At 36.4% G+C, this 16,354-nt stretch overlaps 1 protein-coding gene across 3 annotated transcripts in view; it reads right to left on the bottom strand.

The window, feature by feature from the left end:
* Positions 1-258: 258 nt before the first annotated feature.
* The window catches only part of LOC145972579 (terminal nucleotidyltransferase 5C), a 100,358-nt gene continuing 84,262 nt past the window's right edge, over positions 259-16,354 (bottom strand). For 2 of the 3 annotated variants that reach the window (XM_083101325.1, XM_083101326.1), the window contains exon 2: positions 259-3,171. In XM_083101325.1, coding sequence (XP_082957451.1) covers positions 1,774-3,171 — 1,398 coding nt within the window. In that variant the 3' untranslated portion in view covers positions 259-1,773. Of the gene's footprint in view, positions 3,172-5,874; positions 6,489-16,354 lie in introns of those variants that run through there. The other variant, XM_083101327.1, reaches the window with a different exon arrangement.

The raw sequence follows: 16,354 nt of genomic DNA, 5'->3' as shown, positions 1-16,354 counted from the left end.
ATAATCATCTCCCATTAAAAAGCGATTGCAGCCACATTTTTCTTGAAACGTCATCCTTTACTACTCATGTAATATTTATCGTCCAAGAAAAGCACGGTTGTGGTCAGACACGTCCAATATATACGTAGATATGTGAATGCACGCGTCTCTGTACGTGTGTGTATGTTTATATATCTATATATATATATATATATCGCCCGCGTTCTTGTAGAAATGAGAGAAAGAAACGGCTCGCGTTTCTTTCTCGCTCATTCGCGCACTCTCTGCTCGTTCCTTTTCCCTCTTTCTCTCTGTCTCTCACTCTCTCTCTCTCTCTTTCTCTCTCTGTTCGGCGCACTCCTCTTCGGTCGTGTCGCCGCTACATCATCTTCTCGAATTAAATCTTATCACGTTATACACAGTATCTAAATGAAATGTGTTCACAGCCACACATTAATTATTTATACATAGAGATTTATACATATATCTGTATATTTAAATATCTATATATATATATATATATATATATATATATATATATATAGATATTTATTCCGTAGCCACAAAAACGCGCCGCGCGCTCGCAACGTGTTCTTTCTTTTTCCCACCGTTCTATTCCCTTCTCTTTTTTTCTCGCCCCCCCTGATTATTCGGCATGCGATCGGTTCTGCGAGAAACAAAACAAAACAATTAAAAAAAAATTTGAAACAGGGACGCGTATCGTAAATTGTGAACTTTTCATTTTTTTTCGACTCTCTTTTCCCTCCTGTTTGTACAAAGATCCGTGAAATCTTCTCGTGTCTTCCGGTTTTCTCCCAGCTTCTTCTCTAACACGGCGTCGTCCAGAATCCGCGTGGTACAACGTCGATGTCCATCGACAATAATCGTTCCGTGACAATGCCGACATTTGTTCACTCAATAATCGCTTCATCAGTGAAAACGGCACTCGTTCTGCTAATCCAAAGCCCTCTTGCCTTCCTGTTATGCTTCTTTTGTCCATTTTTAACGAATCGGAGGAACGTTTCTCCCGTCATATCTTCTTAATCCTCTTCAAACGTCTCTCGATCTGCCATTTTTTTCTTTTTATTTGTAGGCACAACACATTGTTTTCAGAGTTTTTTATAGTCTATTAATTGTTACGCCGCAATCGTAGCCGGTACCAGCGTTTGGTCCCAACTTCGCTGCAGCATTTGCCACTGAGAGTGTTTACGAGTGCCTAGAAAGAGCAACACTCGCGACGGAAGGCCGGAGACTCGCGATGAAACTTCGCATCACGTTCACCTTGCTTATCTTTTATCTATCATCGACGATATTATACATCCGCCGTCCGAACACGCCGCCTTCTTCCACTGTTTTGTTGTCCCCGCATTTACTGATGATCATTCTCGGCGCTGAACATTTCTACATCACTCCGCATCTAAAGCTTGCATTACTCCGACATCCGTTCGATGAACGTCAACTGAGAAGCTTAGATTCTTTGACGTTGGAGTGATCGATGTAGTTTCTCTTGTCCTCCACATTCGCGGGATCTTCGAAAGAACCATAAGCGCAACAGAGATCTCCGGACTCTTCGAGAGGACAACAAAGACCATAAGTGCAAAGATAATAAATCCCACACTCGTATTTCTGATACCAACCATGATTGTAGAAATCGATGTGGTTGGGCTCATCAACGCCGCAATAATCGGAGACGATTCTGCTGGTTGTGGTTGTAGTAGTGGTGGTGGTAGTGGTGGCCATAGCAATGGCGGTAGTGTCGGCAGCGGGTACGGCGTTATCGTCGATGCCGTCGCATCACGACGAACATGCCATCCAGTTGCAGGTGCACGTATAACACGCCGCAGTGGGTATCACGGGCGCGTAATAATAGCCGTTGGCGTAGACATAGGTGGCAGGAGGACCCTGCGGTGCTTGTTGATGACTCGTCAGCCGTTGCTGCTGCTCCTGGCAGAGCACCTGGTAGGCAAGATTCTGGATCAGGGAGAGCGTCTGCCGTCGCTCGTGGCCCATCAGGCATACGGTCGATTCTTCGACGACACTGTGCAACAGCATCAGGTACTGGTACTTGAGAGCCTCCTCTTCGGGTCCGACAAAGTGATTCCACAAGTAGTTTTCAAGTTTAGAGCGCTGCTGTCCTATATCCGGGAAGTCGATGAAGAATCTCGAACACATGTATCGCTCGAGGGTCTTGATGTAATCTGGCTGCGACGGTTTATACATCTTCACCAATAAGTTGCAGTACTTGAGCAAACCGCCGCCGCGTATCTCTTCGGGATGCCTCGTCGAGATGAGCTTCTTATGCAGATGGTAAAGCGCCTCTTGGAAATCACCGTAGACGGACTCGCCTACCACGGTCGGATAAAAGTTCTCGGCGATCGGCAGCTTGCTGCATTCGTAAAACAGCAACAGAGAGTCGAGAACAATCTGGAAGGAATCAACGGAGAACTCAAACTGTCGTCTCATCGAGTCGACGAACTTGAGCTCGACATTCCGGTGACCTCGGGAGTTGCCGAGGGATATCAGAGACCATCGGTCGCCATCATTGTTCACTTTCACCATCTTGCTCACGTAGGCCTCCTTTAGGCTGCATGTGGTGATGCGTTTGCGGCTCACGCCTTCTGGCAGCAAGTCGAACAGGGAGCCGAGCACCGCGGCCTTGACCTTGTCGTAATTACGGCCGCTAGACAACTCGACCGCGAAGATAAGGTCCAGGTCGTTATAGGGCTGGGATTCGGTAGCCAGCACGTGGGAGGCGGCACCGCCGTTCAACCGGATATCGCGTACCCTCATGCCAGCGCCCCCGTTGCTCGGATCGGTCTCTAGCTTGCTACGCACCACCGTCACGAGATCCCTCAATCGTACCTCCAAAGTGGGGAAGTTTCCTCGGCCATGTATGCTGACGACTTCGTTCATCACATCATTCAGACGGCGGACCTGCTCGAAGCTCAGCACCGCCAATCTCTGCTGAGGATCCGGGCAATCGGTGGTATTGTTGTTGCTGTTGTTATTGTTATTGTTATTATTGTGGGTATTGTCGTTGTTGTTGTTGTTAATATTAGTGCTGTTATTGTTGGTTTCGTTATTAAGATCTTCATTGTTGATGCTGTTGGTTTTACTGCCGTTCACCTGGCAGAGCGACTCCATCATAGCGACCCGACGCTGGCGTTCCTCGCCGATCTCCAGAGAGCCACACTGTAACAATCACAAAAAAAGGAGATTTTTACGCGATTCTCTCTTGCAAACAATCAGCTAATTATATTAAATATATTATTAAAAATATAAATAATGTTAAATAATATTATAAACATTATTTTTATGAGTTTGATTATATAAAGAAATTAGATTATATTGAGATCTTTTTTGAGAGAGATAACAAAATATTAATAGATTATACTTTTTAAAGAATTTTACATGTCACATTTATATAAGAATACTTATAAAATTTAAAAAAATGCGAGAAATATTTTTTTATATTTCTTTGAATGAATAAATTGTCTAATAAATTCTAAGAAATTTTAATAAAAATGAAAATTTCAAATAAATTTTTTCAAACAATCTTTCTTTTAAAATTTTCAATTTATTTAAACAATTCATATTATCATTTATATTATATTTTTGATTATACACTATTTGTACCTTAATCTTTGACAGTAATAAAAATTTTAAAAACAATACATAATTTTTTTCCTAAACTGTTGTATTTATTTCTATACAAAAACAAAAATGTAAGTAAATAAATATATGTGCAAATAAATATATGTATAAATAATATGCAAATAATATATGTATAAATCATATTAATTATCTTTGATAAATATATAATTGAAATAATATAATATAATATATATAAACAATAGTGATATTTCTCTTCCCTCTTTGTATTCTAATATTATTAATAAATCTGAGGTTTTAATAATATTATACTTTGACCCCCAAAATGTATCGCGAGTTAAAGGTCAGTAAACGTGAAAAATGTTTTCGCATCTCGCATATTTCCAACGAGTGCATCACCAAGCGCGCCCTTCGGCGAGTATCTATGTCATGGTGCTCAAAGTGTACGAGTGCACAGCGAGAAATGCCACGAGGTTACGTCCGGGTGCGCAACGCGAGCTATTCATTCGAAACCCTCGGCTATTGACTTTCGTATATAAAGTGCATCCGAGCCGTTCAGAGAAGCCAAAGTTTCTCGTATTTTTCAATGTGTGTTCAAGTACTTTTATTATTATATAGTACTTTTATTTTAATTATTAGAATTTCAATTATATTCGAAACTCAAGATACAGGCATCTTCGACGATTGTCGCGTTAAAATATCGAAAACGCGAAACGAAAATACAATTATAGTAAATTGATCGACAGATAATTAATGAATTTCCTCTTGTACAATTGGAAATTGATCTTCCCCTTTAAGAAAAATGGCAATAAAACTTATTATTTGTCACAATGAATAGTGACGTCATTCGTAATAAAACTTATATCTCGTAACTACTTTTGTTAATTACTAGAATTTTAGTCACATTGTTTAAATTGAAAATACAGGAATTTCCTGTAATCGTCGTATTAAAGTATCGAAAAGAAATATAATAAATACATCGAACGATAATTAACGAATTTAATCTTATAAAATTTGAAATTGATCTTTCTTCTTAAGAAAAGTGCCAATAAAAGTTATTATTTGTCACAATGAATAGTGACGTCATTCTTAATGAAACTTGTATCCCGCTTTGAAATATATAGATCTTTAATGCGGCGCCCATTTGTCGGCAAAAACAATCCATCGATTATTATCAGATTTCCTCATATCGTATAATTTAGATAATGATGATAAATTTAGATGCTGATATACTTCTTTTATAGAAAATATTTATATCCCGAACCAGATTTACTAAATAAAAATATATAGCAGATTATTCTTTATATAATTTCGAATTTATAATCAAATAATATGAAATTTAAATAAATTAAAATAATTAAACATAGAATTAACAATTAACAATTGACGAAAAGAATGGCGCTTTCGCACTAACAATCAAAGATCAGAAATAAAAAAGATAGTTCTAGAACATTCAATACTTGATGAGATGCCTGAGAAAGATGGCATTGATTTGATGCGAAAATCGCATGTCAGGATTAATATCAAGAAATTTGAAGTAATGTATTAAATTACAAATAAAGATGATTAAGAGTACTATAAATAAATGTTATAATTCTCTAAATAAAATAAAATAATGATAGTGATAATGTTGTCATATCTCTATCAATTTTACTTGTATTATTATTTTTAATAAATTATTTCGCCAATTTAGATTGCTATACTATAAATGCGCACATTTTATAATTCTTTTCATTCGGTATCATTACGATGATGGACAACACTTTAATACAACAAAACTGACTATCATCTCTATCAGATACTACGCACAAGGTCATGGATATGTCTTTGACTGATCATATACACAAGCTGAGTAAGCTGCTATTACTGCTTATTGACATGAGAGTCTAAGAGATCGCGGAAGAGCGGCGTTTTTTCAAACATGTATTCCTATAATACTTTCACTCCATCTATTTTCAACATTCAACATATTTTCACCTTCGAAATTTGTTCACATTTTTTTAAATTGTTATTTCTATGTAGAATTATGTTCCACAAAATTTTGAGCATTAATAATAAAAATAAACCAAAATTTTGATGCATTAATTCTTTCTTTGCTTCCCAATATTTGTACTAATATTATTTTAAATAATACAACTTGTAAAAACGATAAAGTTATGCAATAAATTGAAGACGCAATGCATTCAAAAACTCGCTTAAATCGTAAATAATAACTCCAATAAAGTAACTTTACACGTGTAATATGTGTCAGACGTGTATCATAACAGAAGGATTATTACTCACATAAACCGTTGTATCTTCAAGCAATACTATTCGCTTATTCGCAATATACGCAAATGATCGCGTATAACAAACTGGCGAACAAGCGAATTTTCAACTCGTATATATTTGTATTCCAAATACGAAACACCACAACTGCGAAAAAGCACCACCTGTAGCGAGTTCTAACTAGAATAGCACATCGGACACGTTACCACTATTTTCTTCGATAATGTCTTTTTAACGTTGGCGCGCGATACAGAAGTTTCTCGCGACAGAATCCGTCTTATAGAAGAGAATAATGGCACATTTTGACAAAGATCACTTCCTGTCACTTTTCTTCCAAGAAATGTATCTCGAATCGAGTTCAACGTTTCATCCGAACAATGCTCGTCTCGATCGACATTCTTTTTAAGCAAGCTACGTAAGACGCAGTAGAAACAACGCGCGAGAAAGAACTGGTATCTATGGATCTACAGGTGCTCGTAAACTTTTTTCAGCGAGAGAGAATGCAATAGATTCAGATGGAGAATCTGCGAAAGACACAATAACATTTCAGAGACGCAGGACATGTACCTAGGAGATACGTCAAACCAAGCAGATACTACGTCAGACTGGTTGCGCGTCGATCGAAGAGACCCGCAGCTGATGAGAGACACCAGCGAACTGAGCCCGTGCGAGTGAAAGGCGGAGGAGCGGCAAGACACTGGTTAGGTGGTGGAAGCAGCACCAGCAGCAGCACCAGCAGCAGCAGCAGCAGCAACCGCAGCAATAGCAGCCACAGCAACCAGCGTTACACTCGAGGGGTGTGTAGGAGAGCAAGTCAGTGCGAAGCCCTCTACTATCGTTATTACTACCACCACTATTGCCAGCCACCACTACCATCGCCATCAACGGGAGACATAAACCAGGACCAGAGCGTCCGTGTGCGCGCATCCTAGATCGTTTGGTTTCTCTCTCCTATTCCTCTCTGCTCCGTCCATCGCGTGCGCGAGTAGTGAATGCTCCGACATTTCTATGACGTCACACGGCAGAATGCGGGGGCGGCTCCGAAGCTTGAATGAAGCTTGTAGTTTGCGAGGGTAAAATCGACTCGGTTTTTTCTCTTTCTCTCTTTCACTCTCCGGGATACGAGGTATCTCAGATGTCGGGTGTTCCCTTTAGGTCGTGTATATTCGAGGCGAGAGTATGAATAAAATAACGATTATTTCGATAATACTTAAACGCCAGTTAGACAGTTTATTGAAAGTTAAAAATCAATGAACTCTTCGAGGAGATTCGATTCGATTGATATTTCAGATTGTAAAAGAGACAACAAGATCTTGCGCACATTTAATTAAAATCACTCGACAAATATATATTTTATGACGTATACATTCTTACGAGATATTCCATCAGGAATGATGATGGAAAAGGCAACTTATGCTTGTTCAGGGTAAACAGACACGGTATAAACATGGCTCTTCCTACTTTTTAATAAAATGTCTCCAGCGACATATACGAAACAATGGTGATATTAACTTATTTCGATTGAAATAAAAATGGAATAAAAAATTAAATCAATTTTAAGGAATTTCTAGGGAATATTGGAAAAATATTTTCACGTAAAAATTTCACAATCTTAATGACGTATAATGAAGAATATGAAAATGAAAAATAATTATCTCTTCTAATTATCTCTTTTGAACGTGCTATTAATTAGGTGTCCAGTACTACTAATTAGGAAATTAAAACTTGTATAAACTTGAATACCAATAGAAACACAACAAGACGCAATTGTTTATTCCAAAAGCAAATGAAAATAAGTTAGCAGAAAATAGCTTAAATTGAGCGCAACTCGTAGAAACGTAGTGAGCAGTTGTCAAGTTTGCAAGTAATCAGACATGGGCGGTCCAAACATATCTTGTACGTCTAGGACACCCGATGTATCGGAGCCATGCAAACGCGTCGGTGAGTTAGGGGTAGATAAACGCGTCACACAGATATATATTTCTGGACACCTACGCGTTTTGTGTCAGAGAGGGAGAGAGAGAGAGGATCTCTGGACCAACGAGGCGACGCGCCAAGTACTATCGATTTTGCCGCAGTCGTCAACCCACGTCGAAACTGGTTAGAATCGCGTTTACGTGCGCGCTATTTCGTCGCAACGAGAATGTTTCTCCCTGGCCGGTTTTATCGCCGTTCGCGCCACCATGAGGGAAAATTTCTGCGATGTTATTTATCGCCGGGGGTTTCCCGCAGATGCCGGGGCGCTCCCGAGGTTTTACGCCGTTTTATCCCGCGCAAACTCGGTGACATTACGCGCGATGGAACGTTTTCGATATTGTCCGGGCGTGGAATTATGCTTCATCGCCGCGTCAATAGTGAGCATTTTGTGCGTTATTTTACCTGTCAGCCGCGAAACGAGAAGCGCTGATTATTTGCGATATGTGCAAATGCATTTTTACCCCCGCGAACACGTATAATATATGCTGTCGTCGCACGATATATGTATTGAGCATTTCTATTGTCTCTCCGGCAAAATCTGTCGTGATTTTGATTAGATGCAGTGTACGTCAAGTGATTTTTTAGCATTATTTACAAAAAAAATACTTTTTTTATTAAAAGAATACATATAATTTAGAAAATGTATTGACATCTGTAAGTATCATTCGATAAAATATTTTGATTGTTATTTTGCAAATTCCAGGATGTATCTAATTTCATGGCGTAACATTTTTATTGTTCCATTACATCTCATAATATTATCTCTTATGATGTATAAAAAATCGGAAATAATATAGTAAAACGACACTTCGCAGAGTAAAATGCAAATTAGGTTTCAAATTTGTATTTAATCACGTTACAAACGTTGATTGTTCACAAATTACACGAGTGAAGAGATTGGAAAGTGACGAATGTGTGTGAAAATTACTGCAGTCAATCAGGTAACGTCGATGGGAGATTCGAATCCAAATTATTTGCTGCAAATTGCATCTCCTTGTAACATCTGCATTCCATCGTCACACTACGCGAATTAAATCCTAATCGACGACTCAATAAATCCGAGGAGTCTCTCTATCTTTCTCTTGTATCGCGCGACGTGAAAATGCGGAAAAATCGCGCTCGTCTGTCGTCTCGCGATCCGGAAATATTTGCGCGACGATGTTCGGTGACGTAGTCATCAAATGCAGACAAATATCGCGCGGGGTCAACGAATAGCACACACACGGTGTGCAAGAGATATTCATGCGCGCACGTGCGATTCCCATATGATTTATATGGATTTATATGGATTATATGATTTTTATGGATCGTAATAAGATTTTTTGTCTTCTGTGTGTATGTGTGTGTAAAATCCTTTTGTGTGGGATTTCACACATACAAGTAGAATTCAAAATTTAATCCATTTTTTACTATTTTAAGCACGAGTTGTCATCCATCGGAAAATATAGATTAAAAATAACAATCAAAAATATGGAATTTGTAAAAAATATATGAAATCTTTCTGAACATAACATGTACATTCGTAGCTCTTGGCTATATAACTTGTAATTTCGAATCGAATCTGATTCTCTCTCTCGAAAAATATGTAAACGAAAAAATAGCAGAAAAAATACATATTTAATGCGAAGGAAATCGAAAGCTACCCTAACATAATCCGATATAAAAAAAAAGGCGATTATCGTATATTTAAATATTGATTTGCATTTTATATTTACAATATTTTTATTATCGATCGTTACGGTGGACACTCAGTTTTAATTGTGTTATATAAACGAATGTAAATATTTCATACGTTACTCGCGTAATCTCTTTTTCTTAGTCAAGCTTAATTTAGTTCTGCTGAACTTTAATTCAGTTTTCCTGAAACACTCGACTTTGCACTCTGCTTTATAATTGTATTGCAGAAGACTAAGCGAATTTAGCTAAAGCAGATTCAATTGATAACATATTCACTCAATGACATAACAAATCCAGGGATTTATTATCAATCGTTTATAACACTATTTAATGACATAATTTATAGAAATTTATAGAAATTTTATTAACAAAATCGTAAAATTACGTTTAGAAGATGAATGAAGGAAGAAGATATAATCAGGCTTTTATGCGCGCTGACGTTAAAAACTTATCAATATTTTGAAATATCTATTTATACAGGATGTTTCAAATTCATTCCACGTTACTCTTCTTCAATCAAATTTTATAGAATTGTTTACTTCTTATCAAAAATTTTTAATTAGACACGCTTTCTCACAATTTTCTAATAATTTTATAAATTAATATTATCTTTATAAAAGATATATATTCTATAGATTATGTTTTCAAAAGAAAAAACTAAAACTATTAATAATTAATATAATCATTGCCCAGGATAACAAAAAAAATAATCAGAAGATTAACGAATCGAATGAAGAGATGTTTATAAGTCCCAATTTTGAGACATCCTGTATGTTTTGTTGCCCAAGATAAACGTATAAAACTAAATTATCTTTCCTTAGTATGTGTTTACGACTTTTAGTTCACTTTGAACACGATAAGGATATATTTTATTGGCGATCGCAATAACTCTATTGAATGCAATCACGCGCATAATTCACGAAACCATAAAATCGAGATATCCGAGGATCGAAATGCACTATTTTCAATGAGCCATATGTTCGCGTATCGCAATCGCGTCGTGTCTGACGTGTGTGTCGTTGAAGAATAACCAATCTCCCAGTCTTTGTATAATATTCTCTCGCACACTCTATGGTAATTCTTGGCACACAGATTGAACATATTCAATCGTGTGTGTCGCAAATGCAATTAAAATTAGAATTTAGATTCTATTAGCGTGGATATAGTTTACTCAAAGTAAAATAAGACTCTCTCTATTTAAATTATTAAGTTATTAAATTAATTTATTTGCTCTTGTGTGTTGTTCAGAATTCACTTTCTTAAAATTCGTAATGTATCTCTCAATCTATCGTATGTTGCGATAGTATATTATTATTAGTGTACCACGCGTCATTATCTTTAATAGAAAATTTATTTCATCTTTTATTTGTCTTTGAAAAACCTATAATTTAAAATAAGTGCAAGCAACACGATATAACATCTATCTACTTCTAGTAAATGTAAAATCCTCGCGTTCCACTCTCGTATCTTGTCATTCCTCCATTTTCTCGCGTCTCGATCCTTCGTCCTGCGATATGCATGGGGGACGCGCGAGCAACAACATACATCCGACAGTACATATATCACTCGTCTTACGAGCTGTAACGCGTAGGCGACGCGATACATACGATGGCGTTGCATACTTGTTGACAAGGGCACGATGGCAGTCGGAGAGATACGGTTGTCCGAAGGGGACTCGTGTATCTCCGCTCGGAGCGCATCGTTTCCGCGTGATTCAGATTCTGGCATGTCGTTCTGTGCATCGAGAATTCAGTGTGCCAAGCTTTCCCTCCCCATATGATAACCTGAACACTATTTTACCGCGCTCGAGCAACGACACGGCGAGAATCCCATCGTGGCGAGCGAGCCTTGTTGCATTATTAATCGCACAACTTGTAACGGAATTCAATTATTATGGAAAGGGCGAGCCACGAGAGAGATATATCGCACTTATAAGACCGAGATTATTGACTTTTAATCCGTAAAGTTCAATTGACGCTTGTATATTAGCGTTATCTGATATTCGCACACAAAGGCCATTTCGCGTACAAGTCCCTTCGAACGCGATACCGCGTTACTGAATATTGGATAGTACTATACCATGTTTTGTAAATGGCGAAATTTTCTTTCATTTTCTCCATCTACCCCTGCGCTTGCGGGTTAATCGATTACACGCTTCCACACCCCGAGATCACCGATCGGGAAATATCGCTAACAGACCGTCGCGTTTCTCGATACCTCGCATTACTTTCGCGTCACCCACTTCGACCCTGAACTTTGGCTTCGCCTCCGACGGTTTTCACGCGAGAAAGCGTTTCGGCTGGGAGATGACGAAAGCTGCGGATCAATGATCGCGGCAAGGAGCCAACGGCTGGACGACCTCATCGACGAGGAGAGCTTATAGCACACGTGCCATCGAATGGACATGGTTCTGGTACGCTGGTCTGGGTCTATAAGATGCGCGAGGGATTGATAAATAATTGATCGTGCATTGACATGTTAAAGAATTTAAGAGGCGTATTTGTCGCGGATATGGCTTCGCTGTCAATCTGTTTCGCGCAAAAATGTCATACGCTGGCCTACATCGGACTACGAGAGTATGTAACGTGCGGCTTGGAAAGAAAAAATTGCCGCCAATTCAACCACGTGCCCGAGCACACGAAGGTAATTGTCTTTATGCAGATGGTAGATCCACGCGACGGGTGAGAGACAATTTAATATCGAGTGTGTATCTCCGCGATCGATCCGCGTTCGATGGAAAGGATTTAGAGATATGCATCAAGCAGCGATTTCAATCAGAAAACCGGTCAGAATGAAATCCGATTTCAAATATGAAAGAGACGAGCGCGTCACGATTTTGTTGGATGGAATATAAATATTTGACAAAAAATATATTTAGAAAATTATTTAATAAAATTATGAAGATCAGATATCGATAAGAAGACTTACGTTATAGTTACTTGCTTTTCTCAATAAAACAAATTTTTTTCCGGAAAATATGTACGCATTGACTGTAGAATTCATTATAAAAAAAAGAAAGAAAAAAAGACTAATTGATAATATAAATATTTGACAAAAAATATATTTAGAAAATTATTTAATAAAATTATGAAGATCATATATCGATAAGAAGACATACGTTATAGTTGCTTTTCCCAATAAAATAAATTTTTTTCTGGAAAATATGTACGTATTGACTGTAGAATTCATTATGAAATAAAAGAAAGAAAAAAAAGACTAATCGATAATATAAATATTTAACAAAAAATATACTTAGAAAATTATTTAATAAAATTATAAAAATCATATATCGATAAGAACATACGTTTTAGTTACTTGCTTTTCCCAATAAAACAAATTTTTTCTGGAAAATATGTACACATTGACTGTAGAATTCATTATGAAAAAAAAAGACTAATCGATAATATGATGCATGATGATGCATAATATCGCGCAATGAAAAAAATAAATGATGCGCGCCATAAAAATTAATAGCACGTAAGAATCGTGGAAGATATGAGTAAGATCGCGAATATCGCAAGATACGTAGTTGTCGCGGCTATAGAATCTATAACAGCGGACAGGATAAATTATACGTCTATAGAACGTTACTATAAGCGCATGTGATTCATATATCGCTAACGATGGCATAGTTTACGGAACTTTTCCGTTTGTGAAGTTAAGCCGGTTGCAGCGCCATGATTTTGTGGGATAAGAAGTGAATGTACTTTAAAATCAAATATAAATACCTTTTAACAGAAATGTCATTTAGTTAAAGGCTACACACGCACCCAAAGATAAAAAAATTGCGGGTGAAAATCGATGTCTAATAAAGATATTTAAATGTCTTTCAACGTTGTAACTCTCGAGTAAATTCCAAATTTCACTCGCATTCTTCCTTCAACAGGACAAGAAATGTCGCGGTAGCATGCAAAAGTGCACTTTAATAATTACACGTAGGCGACGCTGAGTCGCGCTTGTCACCGGCATGCAATTTCGCCCAATAAATTATTCGTCAGGTGTGGGTGCAACTTTGCGTGCTACGAAATAGCGTGCAACCAGTTGCGCCCTCGTTTTCCACAGATTTATTGAATGTCCAACGACGATTGCGATCGAATTTTGACATCTCGAATAATTTTTGGGCGCAAAAACAGATCATAATAGTACAAACAACTCGAGTTCAAAATATCCAAACGTTGTCTATCCTAATCAATATCGAAAACAATATAAATGAGTTACTAATTAATAAGTGAATTCGATATAGATACATTCTGCACTATATTAATGAAATAAATCACTTCTTCTCAGCTATTAAGTCTGCCATTATTTCATATCTTTTAATTATTGTCAGTGAAACATATATATTAAATTACATTAAAATTTCTATCACATAACGAAACCAAGGAATCTACAGAGAATACATTTGACACAAGCTTCGTGTAATTTCATCGTTTCACGTGTATTTCGCAGAAATGTTCCCGTCATGTGTTACACAATGTCGATGAGCGCAAATAATCGACCGTTCAATCAATTCAAATATCCCGAGATATAACAGCGAAAAAAACTTCGATTTATGACTGCCCGAAGGTACCTATCCTGGCTACTAGCTCGATATAGAACATAACAGCGGATACCAATGCGGAAATACCACTGAGTGTGGATGTTGATTTCACCATAATGTCTGTAGGATCGATCGATACGAAGGACGTGCAAGTAAGGAAAAGAAAAACGTCAATAGCTGCGTTGGTTGGCTTGACCCGTCGTGTGTCGCGTCGAGAGAATGAGTCGACATGTACAAGTACTTCGGTAATTCGCCCACTTTCTCTCGATTGAATGGACACCGAGTGTACTTAAACAATTTGAAATCTCTCCTTCGTAGAGAAGGCGTAATTGGGTATATTTCATCCTTCTCGCATCTTTCAAGTATTCGTAGAATATATTGCGAGAACAATTCAAAAATTATGCAGAGTAGCTGAAATTTAAAAGATGAAATTTAAAGATGAAAAGATTCTTTCAACAGAGAGAGAGAGAGAGAGAGAGAGTATCATTTCGAGTATCAGAATAACTCGAACCAAGATTAAGACCAATCAATTAAATGTAAAATACATTGCAATATGAAAATATGATGCGATGAGAATCATTGATACATATTTTATAATTGCTATCGATTACATTATAATTCCATCGAGTGATATTTCATATTACTTATTATCAAGGTAGCGAAATTTCATGTTTGGATAAAATCCATGCCAATGGTAAAAACAAATATTTTCCTGAAAAAAAGAAACCGGTAAAAACTGGTCTTTTCTATTAAAAATGTTAAAATAAATAGAAAACCTTTTTATCAATATTCGTCAATTAAGAGTGTTTTTTACAAATTAAGTTTTAAATAGATAAAAATAAATTAGACATTATCGTAAATAAATTGGTTTTTTGTTATAAGATATTAAATAGTAAACTTAAATCAGATCTATATTAGTAAAAATTTTTAATTCTGTTATTATATTTTTTTTCTTAAAAAGAATTTGCTAAACTAAAAGTTATAAAATTTAATAATATTTATAACTTTAAAATTTTTTTAAATGTATTATAAATGTGTTTTAAAAATTTCACATATTAACTTGAATTAAAAAAGACTTTATTATATTAGTTTCATTTTTTGAAACTATAATGATTAAAATGCTTTATTAATTAAAGCAAAAATATCTTGTTACATAAAATTATATAAATATAATTTAGTGTTACATATTAGTCACTTTTATAATTTTTGTTAGTTTATTCCACTTGGATAAAATACGAGACAGTAAAAAGCAGAATTTACCATGGCTTTTTTCACTCACTGAACTTTTCCGGCCAACTCTGCTTGTTATAAGAAAAATATGGAATTTTTTCTGTTACTTTTCTATCTCTAACTAAAATTACTCTAACAAAAATTAATTGACTAAGAAAGAAAGAAAGAAATTAAATTTATAATTTTTTTAGAAAAACATTTCTATTTCCTTTAAATTTCTTTTCGTCTAATTTCATATCAAAATGCAGTGCTACTCGTCGTCACTTTTATTTATATATATATATAATATTTTTTTTATATATTTTATTTATATATATATATATATTATATATATATATATATATATATATATATATATATATATATATATATAATAAAGTTTAATTCGGAAAAAATTTTCAACGATAAATATCTCTATAGCTAAATTGTTTAAAAAAATTCCTAATAAGAAAGAATCAACTTTTCTACAAAATAATCTGATCAATGACTCTGATTAATAATAATTAAAATGCACAGGTTTGATACAGAAAAGAGAAAATTCTTTGTACTAGTATAAAGGCAAAAAAATAGAGCAGCGATCTATTTTTGCCCGAGTCCTTGGCATCTGCGGCTTCTCTACTTAGCTTCTCTACTGAGTTAGTAATAAAAGGCGGAGGATGAAAATCGAAATGAATATTCGGCCTTCGGACACGATGCGGTTGTAGGAGCATCGCCGTAACTGGAAAACGGGGTCACCGTGTATACGCGAGTGGAGACGACATCGCAGAAGAGCCGAGGATGTCCCAGTTTCGTGCCGCGGGGGTCGTTGCACCCGACTACCGTCAGCCGGTGCATCGGGTGCGCTGGCGGTTATGTACTTCAAACAGGGAAGAGAGAAAGAGAAAGAGGAGGAGAAGAAGAAGAGGGGTGATGTTTCGATTTCGCGATCGCGCGCGCATCCGGGAATCGCGCTTGTCATTGTTTCACCATTCAACACATGAACAGATCGAAATAGAAGAGACGTTGAAATATAAAGATAAAATAGTATAAAATAAACATAAAGGAAATGAGGAAAATGAAAATAAAAAATAG

This window comes from Camponotus vicinus, unplaced genomic scaffold (genome assembly GCF_025532165.1).
Source record: "Camponotus vicinus isolate PSW18456_S1 unplaced genomic scaffold, iyCamVici1.0 SCAF_5, whole genome shotgun sequence".
Taxonomy (NCBI): Eukaryota; Metazoa; Arthropoda; class Insecta; order Hymenoptera; family Formicidae; genus Camponotus; species Camponotus vicinus.
Note: the sequence above shows the minus strand (reverse complement) of the source record. Positions and strands in the feature narration are given on the sequence as shown.